The 13,278-nt window shown below is 49.3% G+C and overlaps 1 protein-coding gene across 1 annotated transcript in view; it reads left to right on the forward strand.

Annotated features, from left to right (window-relative positions):
• CSNK1G1 (casein kinase 1 gamma 1) overlaps positions 1-13,278 on the forward strand; it is a 72,132-nt gene that overhangs the window by 29,524 nt on the left and 29,330 nt on the right. The window contains exons 4-5 of the mRNA XM_054077981.1: positions 507-567; positions 4,001-4,070. Of these exons, the coding sequence (XP_053933956.1) occupies positions 507-567; positions 4,001-4,070 (131 nt within the window). The remainder of the gene's footprint in view (positions 1-506; positions 568-4,000; positions 4,071-13,278) is intronic.

Raw genomic sequence — 13,278 nt, forward strand, 5'->3', positions numbered from 1 at the left:
ACACTGCTTCCCTGTTGCAGAGGAGGAAATAAAAGTTGTGTGTGGTGCAAAGGTTGTTTTCCTAAGCCGCCTTGCAGCAGCCTCTACTCCATAGCGTGACAAGGCCAGTGCAGCTCCCTGTAGGTCATGAGATAAAGTAATTCAGTGTGGAGCAGACTGAAGACATTCTGAAAGAAATTATGCTTAGAGCCTCCATTTGTAGTTCCCCAGTCCTTTTCTGGCGTGATGCAGGTAATAAAATCTGATGTGTCTGGGAGGCCTCTTCACATGCTGTGTTGGCAGAAGTGCTGCCATAAATCTCGATTAGTTTACGCTGAGTGGGAGGTGGAGTCTGCCTGGCCCGTGTGCTGCTGCTGCTGATTGTTCTGAGCTTACACTTTGTACAAGGCATGGACTTCAGTAGGGAGCTGGGAACAGACATTGGTGCCATCGATGACACTCCTTTTTGTTGTCTCATCAAGTGTTGAACGTGGATTTTAAAAGCTTTTTTCTTTTCCTTTGCAGGTAAAAAATCTCTACACCAATGAGTATGTGGCCATCAAAACTGGTGAGTGGGGGGATTCAGGGGTTCTAATGACTTGTACTAATGTTGATAATAAGCAACATCTCTCTTTTTGCTGAACACTGCGCTTTGCCCTCAGCTGGTGTAGCCCCTCTCCAGGCACATCCAACAACAGCTTCCATGTTTTACACCACTTAGACAGTGAGTGGTCCCGGTACAAAAGCCTTCTTTGGAAAGCCTGCTTCTGGCTTGAAGGCACAGTGGTCAGCGTGGGTGATGTGGGAGTCTGGAAGATGAGGCACACTGACTCACAGCTTCTGCCAGGTGATACAGTCACAGCCTGGTAGTTCGGGTTTTATGCCGTAACTTTTCCTGCCTTTAAAGAAGACTTTCATTGGTCTGCTGGGTTTCCAGATTTGGGGTCTTTGTCTGAGAGGCTCTTTTCTCATCTGTAGACTCTTAATCACAAAGCCAAACCCTAGAATCTGAAGTTAAGTTGTAACACTGATTTGGTATCAGCAGCAAATGTCTGATACAATGAGCAGGAGTCATTCAGATTCATGGAATCATGGAATCATTGAGGTTGGAGAAGCCCTCTCAGCTCATTAAGCCCAACCGCCAGCCAAGACCCCCCGTGCTGACTGAACCCTGTCCCCAAGTGCCACGGCCACATACTTTGTGAAACCCTCCAGGGATGGGATTCCACTCTGCCCTGGGCAGCCCTCGCCAGGTACCTCACCACTGTGCCAGGGAAGAAATGTTTCTCACTATCCAATCTAAGCTTCCACTGGCACAACTTGAGGCCATAGTTCCTCTCGTCCCACCCCTTTGTTCCTTGGGAGAGAGCCCAGCACCACCTGGCTCCAACCTCTTCTCCAGGAGGTGCAGAAAAGCGATGAAGTCTCCCCTCAGCCTCCTCCAGCTGAACAGCCCCCGGTGCCCTCAGCTGCCTCCCACAACGCTGGGCTCCAGAACCCTTCCAAGCTCTGTTGCCATGGTTTTATTACAGGAGTTTGTTATAAGATACGTAGGAGATTAAGATGGACTCGTGTGTTAATTCTGATCACATCGAGTGCCACAAGATTGTCTCACTCCAGCGTTCTCCTTGTGTGGTGCACAGGAGATGAAAATAATTAGGGCTTTGCAGGAGGACTTGCTTTCAACACTGTTGGCAAAATGTCAGAAAATATTCCCTAAAATAAATAAATAAATGGCTGCAGTGGCGCTGAGGATGTCCTTGATACAGATCCACATTAAGGGGAGAATCTGTGCTGGTGAGGCAGTTTGCTTTTAGCAGATTGGGTGATAGAAAATGCTCTTTGTCTGCAGACAAGGTGTTTTATGGAATCAATAACATCTCAAATCTTTGAAAGCAAATCAGACTCAAGATTAGAGCATTGGAAGGCATAAGGAAGTAATAATAGAGGGAAAACACAGCTGTATTGTCTAAAGGATGCTTGTTTCTCTCCAATTAGTGCCTGTTGGTCGCTCTCCCAGTAACCTGAACCTTTCAGCAGCCACGTGGCTTCACCATTATCACTGCCTTCACTTAACCTTGTTTTTCAGTAGCGTTCCTTCTTCCTACTCTCCCCCCAGAATATCTGGACTGCTAAAGCCGTCACTCTGCAGCACACTTGCTGCTGTTTGCCCTGTCACGATTCATGTCCTGAAGGACTGGAATTGCCGTCTGGTGACTATCCAGGGGTTTCAAGTGCTGACTCTGTTTCTGAGAAGATTAATGAGGGCACAGTAGAGGATATGTGGTGGTTTTGGTCTCCTAATTTTAGACCATGTTCCCCACGAGTAAGAACTACTCAGCCTCCTCAGCAGCAAAGATGTTTTTCCGCTGCGTGGACTTAGTTTTTTTATCCTTCCAAAAAATTTGTGGGCTCTGGGGTATGTACCTGCGTTCAGGGGCACTGGGAGCAACATCTTCTCTTTTATCTGCATCCTTGGCCAAGTTAAAACAGTCCTTCTGGCTGTGTGAGATCATCTACTGCAAATGCAGCTTTGCTGTCCCAGCTCTTTATGCCTCCCTGTCATGCTGTTAAAGCTGGAAAAGTGGAGAACTGGGTGATGGGCGCCAGATACCTGATCAGAAATTCTGGTGCTATATATTCTGTGGTTTCTCTTTTGGGGTGAGGACTGGCTGCATCTTGGACTATTGCCAGTGGTGGAAAAATACTAGCTGTCCTCTGACTTAAGTGGGTGTCACTGTGGATTAATCAACTTCTCATCCTGCTCTCCAACTGAACATTATTGGTTAAAGGCATCTGGTTCACGAAGGAGTCTTCTGAAACACCTCAGTGGTGTTGACTGCTTTAATCTTCTGCAGGTTTCCAATGCTGAGTTGTACACAACAGGAATTTCTTCCCTGCGTGAAACCAGCCTGTGAGCATCCAGGTGTGGTCTGAGCAGAGGAACTGCCAGGCTGCACGGCACACCTTTGCAGTGATCGCGATGCCTTTTGGTTCTAGTTGTGGAATTTGTACATTAAGCAGTAGCAAGTGGGGGTTATTTTCCCTACAAATGCAACATCTGCTGGCATCCGTAAGCCCTGGCCTACAGGACAGCTGTCTGTTCTGGGGTAATCTTCTTGGATGCTGCCATGACTCTGGCAAGCACCCAGAGCTCCAGCTCTAGCAGCTCCTGAGGGAGAAGTGGCTTGGGCTTGCTTTCCCTGATTTTGTCAGAGCAGACCTCGTGTCCTGAGATCGTCATCCTATCTGACTGTATCCAGGTGGTTTATTTAGATGAATGAACTATTCCCTGACAGCCGAGTTCCCGTTGCCCTGAATCCCATGGCTGTGTACATGTCTAGGCTGTATGGGGCTTGGAGCCCCTGATCCAGTGGGAGGTGTCCCTGCCCGTGGCAGGGGGTGGAACTGGATGGGCTTTGAGATCCCTTCCAACCCAAACCATTCCATGATTCCACAGAGTCTCCCTTAAGCTACCATCAACAATTACCTCCATTTAAATGCAACTCCTAGAAAGAACTTGCTTTTGCGTTGCTTTACATTTGTCCTCAGCATTTGCGGTCTTTCAGCGCTTCTGCCGGATACCTGGCTGCCACATGGGGCTGTAAGTTTGTATGGCTGCAGCTTGACTAAAACACAGATACAGGGCTCAACATTCCCCTGAAACACAGGCTGGTGACCCACAAAAACAGCCATGGTCCACAAAGTGAGTTTGGGACTTGATCTTTTGAAGCCTCAACTTTCCTCCTGCTGGTGGCCAGGGTCACTCATCAAGGACCAGAGGCTTTGCTGAGCAATTCCTGAGTTTCACTGCATATTGCAATGGTGCTTAAATGAGGAGGTGATTTCTCCTCTGGAGCGTGTATGGCAATCATCCCACGTTTGCTCTTCACATGTGTCAATGTCATCTGTTGTGAGGGGGTTCACCTTGAAGCCTTACGTACAGCCTTGGATCTTCAGGTGTAGGACAGAACTTTCTTCCATCAAACTGAATTTAACCAAATGTTTCCATCTGTTGCAGGAACCAATAAAATCCCGCGCTCCCCAGCTTCACTTGGAGTACAGGTTTTATAAACAACTCGGAAGTGCAGGTAAGTGACCCTGCCCTGAGCTTTTCTTGGCTGGCATTTCTTGATTAAATCAAATGTCATCATCCTGTTTGTTGTGTCACTGACTGGAACATGCTGATCCGGGACAATTCTTGCAGCCTCACACAAGTTTTGGGGGAGATTTAGGCAGAATAACGTCACAGTGATGCTGGGTAATGATGTGGACCCAGGAACCAGGATTAGTGAGGGTTGACTAATGTGGGAAATAACCACATAAGCATGTTTGTAAAACAGGGTACCTTTGCTGGAGGGGAAGGTGTTTACGTGGAGATGTCAGAGTTCAAACCAGAGGGTCGTAAAGTCTTAAATCTAGGAAACTGTGAGAAACCTAGAGCTTTTCTAATGAAAACCTGAAATGCTGTTGTCATTTTTATTCACTAAATCATGAGTGTTCCGAAGCACACGGATGCAGGATCCACTGCGTGACAGCAAAGGAGAGGGGAATATCATGGAAGAAGCCAAATGTGGTTTGGGTTTGGGGTTTATTTCTCAGTTTCCATCACACAGGGCTTGTGTCTTACAGTGCCTGGGATCTTCTTCCCTGAATTTATGGTTCCCTGAATTTATCAGCTTTTTAAACCGATATGGACTTGTAGCATGCGCTGTTTCCATGCCAAGGGCTTCCACAGCCCGGACTGCCTGCTGCAGGAGCAAGTCTCTCAGAAACAAGACCTCCCCTGCTCCATGGTCGTGTATCGACCCCTGGGTTTAGCAACTTCCCTGCATGACTGTGATTTTTTTAACCTTATACTGATTCCACTTTTCCTGTTTTCCCTGTCTGGACCTTGCAGAGATGTCCTCTCAAGATACTAATTGAACAGAATGAAGGATAGATCTGCTCTGAGCCCCATAATATGCTGAGCCTGAATGGCTGTCTTGCATTTTTCCTTTCCGTTTGTTCCAATTGATTTTTCTGATTGGTTTCCTTTGTGTCGCACATCCTTGGGAGATAGGGTGCTGTTGCACTTCGTATTGTGTGGCTTCATTGTTCCTGATAGGATGTAGAATCTGGGATGTGGGAACCAAATAAGCAGTCACTATTGGAAACAGTAAAAGAGGTATTTTTTTAAAGGGGGCTTGTCCACTGCCATCAGGGGCTCTGCACTGGGTGGTTTATGTTTTGGTGGTAGCACTTGGTACTGCACACAGAGCTCCTGACAGGTCAGCGTCATCACTCGGTTCCAGTTGCTGTGCTTGTAAGACTTGGAGCGTTTCTGCTGAAGCCCTTGAGGTAAATAAACCAAACGAGCGTTCACAGGATGAGGCACTCGGTTCTGCTCTTTGCCCCCGACATGAGTTCTGTTGGTGCTCACCATCTCTGTGGTGCCTCGGCGCATGTGTCTCATGGGACAGGGATGAATCCAAATATGCTTGTCCTGCACCCGTCAGCTTTCTACCACTCTTTAGAGACTTCATTGAGGAACTTGCAAACTGATCAGATGTTGGGACTTGGCTTTATTTTGGTTGGATTAAGTATTTATAATGGGTTTTCTCCTATTTGGATTTCATTCTACACCACCCTCTCCCACAGCGCGTTTATGCCCTCTCCAATGCCATGCATGCTCATGGAAGTGTTTCTGAGTATGCTGCTGTCAGACATGGACCTCTTGCCTACAGGAACTCTCCTCCCTCCATGGTGCAGGGAGCTGACTGTCATGTCAAGCCTTTCAGCCAGTATTTGTCAAGAGTCTGTTGAGAATCCTCATGAACAACATGGCTTTTATTCCTATCTCCATGTGATCCCATGGGCATCACAAGCCCGGCTCCTATAATTTGTTGATGCCATTGGAAACTTTTGTGCTAAAACAACTGGAAGCAGGCCAGGAGCTTGGGTGGAGGATGCAAGCCGCATCTCTGGCCTCTCCATGAAACTTGGAAGCTGAACACCATAAATTTTGGTGGAGTCAGACTGACGGGATGGGGAGCCTGAACTTGGTGTCTGCGTGCCACGTTGAGAGTTAGGGGAGGACTGTCTGCCTGTACGGATGGATGGGTGCTAAATCTCTGCCGATGTTGGGGGAATGGATGGGTCTGTTCTCAGGGACGGTGCTGATACAAGGCTCCCCTTAACAGTTCCTGCTTAGAAACCTCAGCTGCTCAAACAGCTTTGAACCTCCCGCGAGCAGGACTGGTTGTTTGGAATTATTGCAGCCTCGACAAGTTAAGACAAGAGGTGTCCAAGCCCATAGTGCACGTGACTCAGAGGAGAACAACAGCGGTGTTGTGCGTGACATGCTGTTCAATAAATCGGCCAATTAATCTTGCCAAATAACAGGGCTGACTGCAAACTTCCCACCGTTCACCTAAAAAGTCCGACCAGGGAAGGCATCAGTGTAGCAACATGGTAGCAGCGTGCTTCTCTAGTTAGCGCAACTGCGGCACTCGACTGCCTGTGCGACCAGATGGTCTCAGTGAGCAGTGCCGCTGTGAGAAGTCAGAACTGTCATCACTTGCAGCACTGGGAGAAAAATGGGGGGTTTTCCTATTAAGAATAATTTTGATGGTTATTTTCTTTTTGTCTGGATGTTCAGAGTAAATGCTTTTAAGTGTATTACTACTGGAGAGAAAAACTTAGGTTGGAAGTGGACAGCTTGCCATGGATTGTGCAGGAACCTTCTTGTAGGATGTCTTTGTGTGTGTCAAAAAAGGAGTTTTGTATCTGTCGTCTCTGGGAAGTGACCGGCTGCATCCATATGGAGTTGGGGCTGGCAGGCTGGCGTGCCGGAGACTGAAGGGAGGTGCTTTGTGGCAGTCAGCCTTCTGGAAGAATGGTCTTCGATGCTAAAGACTGTGAGAAGCTCGATCCTGACTTGCTTGCAGATCGAGCACAGCCTCCTGACTCAAGAGCCTAAAGGTTTTGTGCTGCAAAACCCTTGCAGAAGCCCAGACGGTGGTGGTGAAGAGGCATGAAGTGCTCGATCGCTCTAGAACAAGGGCTCCTTCTGGAGAGGAACCTGCAGCTGGCCCTGCAGTACTGGCTTTGGAGCTGGGTCCTGCAGCAGTTTGCACACAAAATCCAAAACTTCAGAGCAGTCGTGCTGCTTGGTGTCTGTAGAGTGTGTGTCAGTGTCGGTTCTGTGCATTGCCAGCAGCACAAACCAGTTAAATGAGTGTTTATTTTTTAAGCTACTCATTTGGTCCTGTGTTTTCCTTGGTGTGATTGAACAGAGGAGTAAACAGAATCATGGAATGGTTTGAGGTTAAAAGGGACCTCAAAGCCCATCCAGTCCGACCCCCTGCCATGGTCAGGGACACTTCCCACTGGATCAGGGGCTCCAAACCCTGTCCAGCCTGGCTTTGAACACCTCCAGGGATGGGTAGCCCAATAATCCATTGCTCCATCAGAAGTTAATTCCTGGGATGAGCCTCTATTTGAGACATTTCCACGTGAACGGAGGGAGCGGTGCCACCGTGCGATAGCTGCCTCTTCCTTCACAGCTGCTCTATGTCTTCCTGTGTTGCACACTCCCTCTGCATCAGTGTTTAGAGACTTTCTGACAAGGCACCAGTGTTGCATCCATTACCTCCCCTCAGCACCAGCTCCCTCATCTGCCTCATGATTCAGCCAGAGATTCAGCCAAGTCAGCTTGGATTAGCTGAGGAGGAGACTGGATTTCCTGTGTCTCCTACATCTGAAGAGACGTTTCACACCAAATTAGGATAACCCGAAGCAGTGGAATATTTGGTAAAGGGATCCTGAACTGCATGAACGGCTCATTGCGGTGCCCTTCGAATAGCTCAGCACTATTGAATGGGTTCAGCAGCAGTTGACTGGAGTGGTCCTGGATCAACAGCACCAACCAAAGCCCATCTCTCATAGGCTTCTGCAGGAGGTGATGCCTTCTCTGACATCTCAGTGCCTCCCTGCAGTAAGAGAAACTAATGGCTCCCCTTTAATTTCCTGTCTTGCCCTTTGAAGATGAAAGAGGGGAGATGGAGATGAGATCTTAGGGAGAAATGTTTTCCTGTGAGGGTGAGGAGGCTCTGGCCCAGGTTGCCCAGAGCAGTGGTAGCTGCCCCATCCCTGGAGGTGTTCAAGGCCAGGTTGGATGGGGCTTGGAGCCCCCTGATCCAGTGGGAGATGTCCCTGCCCATGGCAGGAGGTAGAACTGGATGGGCTTTGAGGTCCCTTCCAGTTCAAACCACTCCATGATTCATGAGTGGAGGGATGTTTGGTTATACAAATGGGTTTTCTATATGATGATCCTTCCTTGAACTTGTTCTACCCGCCCCAAAAGAAGAGGCAAGGCCCTGCTGTACAGGGACCATCTGCTGGCTGCTTCTGTCTCGCTGAAGCTTTAAATATTTAAAACCTAAAGTAGCAGACAGCAGCCAGACCTTAACAGAGGGAGGGAAACAAACAAAGCGAGCAGCAGGCAGGGAGTCAGAGACTTGATGCTCAATCTGTGGGGTGTCTTGGGAGAGAACGAGAGCTCCTTCAGGTTTTAGGCAGTCTGTTTACTGACCAAGATACTTGGAGTAGTTTTAACAGTGTCTTAGCTAACTATTGTGTGACCTTGCCTTCAATCCTGTAAAGTGCCCATGTCATCCCAAGCTGCTCCATGAGTGCTCTTTGCTGTACAGGCCATGTGAGCATGCGTGCACATCCTGACACACAAGGCTCATCCTGACATGGCATTGCAGAGAGGCTGATGCAAACCTGTCAGCTGCCTTGATGTGTGCTTGCTCAGCTTTAACTATTTCTTTCCCCAAAGTGTGTTTATTCCCAAACTCTCAGCGTTTTCTTGAGGACTGGGAGCCCACTGCTGCACCATTGCTGCACCGTTCTGAGCCCAGTGCCTCTCTCTCAGGATGAAGATCATGGCTGAAAAACACCTTCACACTCTCAGGAAGCTGCTCTTTAATCTGCCACTTCCACACAAGTAAATAATTTGCTGTGGTGCTGGACAGTGCTGCCTTCCCAGCAGTGACCTGTGGGTGCACAGGAGCAAAGGTTTTGTTGTTACTGCATTTCAAAGTGTCTCTGGCGTCTCTCCCCTGTGGTTGTTAAACACTGTACAAAATGCATTCCCCAGGAGCTCTGTCTTTGGATGGAAAATGGAGTGCTGTGTATTTTCAGGTCTGTATTGGCTGGGCTGAGCTGGTGAGCGAGTTCCCTCATAGTGACAGCTTCTACTTGTGCACACAGTGTGAAGAATCATGCAGGTTTGATTCAGTAGTAGTTTATTTTTACATCAGCTGGCAGATGAGTCACCCCATCCCCACTCCCTCGCCATCCCTCCTTGGCACATGTGATTCATCGCCGGCCGGCATCAACACATGTTGGGTTTCATGCCATAGCTCCATAGCCAGAGCTTATCCTCAGGATGGGTAGGGGACATAGGTGACTGGATTTCAAACATAATGAGCTCTGCGGTGTTGGGGGGTAAGCAGGAGAGGAGTCTGATACGCTGGAGAATCCCCGGAAACCGAGATTCCTGCTGTCCCCAGCCCACACAGAGGATGAGTCACAGTGTATGAGCAGCATGTGCTAAGCCAGGGAAGGGGATGCCGTTACATACAGAACAGCGATGATCCGGTGGTTTTGGTTTAATTCCTGCTCCGTAAACACTTTCACCTCCAGTGAGGCACGGAGTCTGTGTTTGCTCTTGGAGCTCTCTCTGTTGCACAACTCGCTGGAGCGAGGCAGTCTGTTTACTTGTCAGGAAGGAGGACCAAGGGAAATGCAGGTGGTATAAATAACCAAGCCTTCCACATGGTCTAGTCAATATTTGCATTTATATCTGTCTTTCGCGTAGCTGAGCTGGCTGCAGCTCCGTACCGTGTAGGGAGTTAGCTCGCCTCCATTGAGCCTGTTTTCTTCACTCTTGCTTTACTCCTTACCTGCTGCACACATCGTACACGCTGGCGTCCTTTATAAAGACGTCCCTTCTGTGCCGGTTGCGCAATACTCACATCCACATAGCAATTAGGTAGAGGTCATTTGGTAAGGCTCATTATAGGAGTGGATGTAAACAAGTCCTCATGGTGGATCGTGCTGCCAACACCAGCCGTTTCACAGGGAACTCCCTCTGCGCAACGCTTTTCCCCAGGCAGCTGGAGGAACTCGAGGCCACGTAAGTGAGGGTTAATGCCAGATGTCTACACCCCAGGTTAATTAAGGAGTGTCAACATACGGATTAGCCATTGCTGTGGTCGCTTTGATCTTCAGAAAACCCATTCCTGTTCAGCACCTTGATGAAAACATGGTTGTGGCCAGGAGATGAACCAGCAGAAGATCACAGTGGAAGTTCTGGAGTCCCCAGCACAGGAAGGACATGGAGCTGTTGGAGCGAGGCCAGAGGAAGCCACGGAGATGATGTGAGGGCTGGAGCACCTCCCCTACGAGGACAGGCTGGGAGAGTTGGGGTTGTTCAGCCTGAAGAAGGGAGACCTTAGAGCAGCTTCCAGTACTGAAAGGGGCTCCAGGAAAGCTGGGGAGTGGCTTTTGATCAGATGAGGCAGGGATAGGATGACCAGAACGGTTTTGCCCTGAAAGAGGGGAGATTGAGATAAGATCTTAGGGAGAAATGTTTTGCTGTGATGGTGGGGAGGCCCTGGCCCAGGTTGCCCAGAGAAGCTGTGGCTGCCTCGTTCCTGGAGGTGTTAAAGGCCAGGTTGGATGGGGCTTGGAGCCCCTGATCCAGTAGGAGGTGTCCGTGCCCATGGCAGGGGTGTGGGACTGGAAGGGCTTTGAGGTCCCTTCCAACCCAATATGTTTTTTAACGTGGCCATTCCCTCGTTGGGAAGGGCTTCCCTAATGTGCAAATTGCAGCATCCCTTAACAGCAGAAGTTCTGACTTCCTTGGCTAAATTTAGGCTTTGGCAATCGGAAGCTCTCAGATGCTTTTAAAGCAAGGCTGTTAATATTTGAGTAGGGGATTGGGGCAGTTTGTATTTTGGAAAGTCCTCGTGCATCTCTGATTCTTCTGGTACACACTGCAGCAACCACAAATCCAAACCCCGTGATACTGGAGAGGAGCAGCAGCTGCAAGATACCTTTCTTGCAGCCCCTTGTCCTTGGAGCGTGGCGTGCCCTGCAGCAGTGGTCATAGATCTGTAGCAGTCGGACTCATCCCCAGTGCCTTGCTGTGTTCTGACTGACAGCAGCATCTCCTGAGACTGTGTTGTATGCCATGCTGCTGCCCTGCTGTGGAAGGGCTCCTGGGCGGAGGAGCGGGGCAGAACACGGAATCCCGGAGGTCTGTGCTGCTTCTGGTGCTTCCTGGCAACTCCCCGAGCTGAAATAGCTCCTGCTTGCTGGCACCTGGGATGTGGAGGGCCTGAGCCATATGAGTGAGGGAATGCAAATACGGAGTATCTGAGGATGAGCTTTGGAATTCCAGTTTGGGATGTACATGTTGAGTGGAAAACCCAGGCTGACCATTATGGCCACAATAACAGCAAGGGTGCAGCAACTGGCCAGCCTTGTTGTTCTGCCAGGCCCGTTTCCCAGCCCTTCCGTAACAATTCCTCAGGCTGTTGGGATGCTGCATGCAGACACTTAAGTGAACTGTAAAAGTCAATTCATTTTCTGTACAGCTGATATGCCCGATGTTGAGTACTACCTGACTTAACAAAAGCTGGTTCCCATTTGGAATGAGGGTGCCTGATTCAGTGGGACCCTGCTTGTGTTTCCCAAGCTCTATGAACATCTTACACATGCCAGGGGTTTTAAAGTCCTCTGCACCTTAGAGGGGGAAGCGTTTGCACTGTGCTGGGGGTGAGGGGTGAAGCCACAGCCTCTGCCCCTGAACTTCTAATGGATCTAGCTGTGAAATTCTCAGCACGCTCTGCCCTCAGCAGAGACACTCTGGTCTGTAATGCTCTTTCTGCCTGAAAGCAGCAGGCTTTCCTCACAAACCCTGCTTCTGCTCAGCTGTCTAAGGTGGAACAGAGAGATGGTACCTGAAGGTTGTATTGTGTGTGTAGCGCCTCTGAACTTCTGTTTGGCAGGAGGTTCTCCTGTGAGAAGAGGCAATGCGAGGTTTTCCAGCAGGCTGGAAGGACTGCATGGGTAACACCTTCCTACTAATCCAAAAGATCCCTTTTTCCCTCAAATGCTGCAATAGCTACCAGACTGATGAATGCCAGTCTTTGACTTGTGGAGAGTTTCCATGTGTTTGTCTCCCAGCATCCATCACTTCCTGGTTTGCTGCTATCGCTGGAACAAATGTCCATCTCATGTCTGATCAGTCGTCCAAGACCCAAACGCTGCTGGATCAATGACAAAGACCGCCCACATGTGCCAGCTTTGCCTTCTGTCACTGCACTATTCTGGCTGGAAGGACTCCTGGTCACTGCACAGAGGCATGAGTTGCAGCTGAGCCATAATTCAGGCTGTCACATTCCCTCTGCATTCCCATCACAGCACTTCCACCCCATTCTGCACTGGCTGTGCACTGTCAGCTTAAAGCATCACTTAGCTCATGCTGTGAATTTTTGGTGTGTGGATGGGGAGGAAGCCGGGGACCAGTGAGAGCTCTGCCTCCAGCCGACATTCTCCAGTAGAGACGAGCTGATGAAGGGCAGGGTCCACCTGGGACTCATGGTGATCGGATCCAAATGTTGCTTTGCCAGCAGAGGAGCGATTCAGCAGAAGTATTCTATTAGTGCTACTTTCTTAGCATTTTCCATCTGAGAGCTGCTGAAGGTGAATGTGAGTGCCGCTGAGCACCCCCTACAGCCCAGCAGCTCTGCTGGTGGTTTTTCTGCAGCAACCTGCAGATTGTACCTGTAATAGGAAATCTAAGTCTAAAACATGCAGAAAGTGTTCTCAAAGAGAAAAAAACGCAGCTGCAGAACGTACCTGTGGTCATCACAACTTCTTTGTCACCCAGTTAAAATGAAGAAGCCCAAACCTGCTCCTTAGTTCTCCTTCATCAGGTAGCACTGACCTGATGCAGCAGCTGTGCAGCCAAGGAAAACCAAACAGGAAGCCATTTCTCTTAGATATGAACCAGCAGAGCCAGGCTGGCCATCACAGATGTGACATGGCTTCGCAACAACTGGCACAACTCACCCAGCACAGTGACCCGCAACGGGGAGGGAGCAGGAGCCCACAGCATTTTTGCTAGATCCGTCGCACAGGAGCCGTAGTGCGGAGGTGTGGAGGCTGGTCGAGCAATGTGGAGCCGATGGACAGAATGACATACGTTTTCCCACCACAAAGCCAAGCTTGGAGGTGGAA

This window comes from Cuculus canorus, chromosome 12 (assembly GCF_017976375.1).
Source record: "Cuculus canorus isolate bCucCan1 chromosome 12, bCucCan1.pri, whole genome shotgun sequence".
Lineage (NCBI taxonomy): Eukaryota > Metazoa > Chordata > Aves > Cuculiformes > Cuculidae > Cuculus > Cuculus canorus.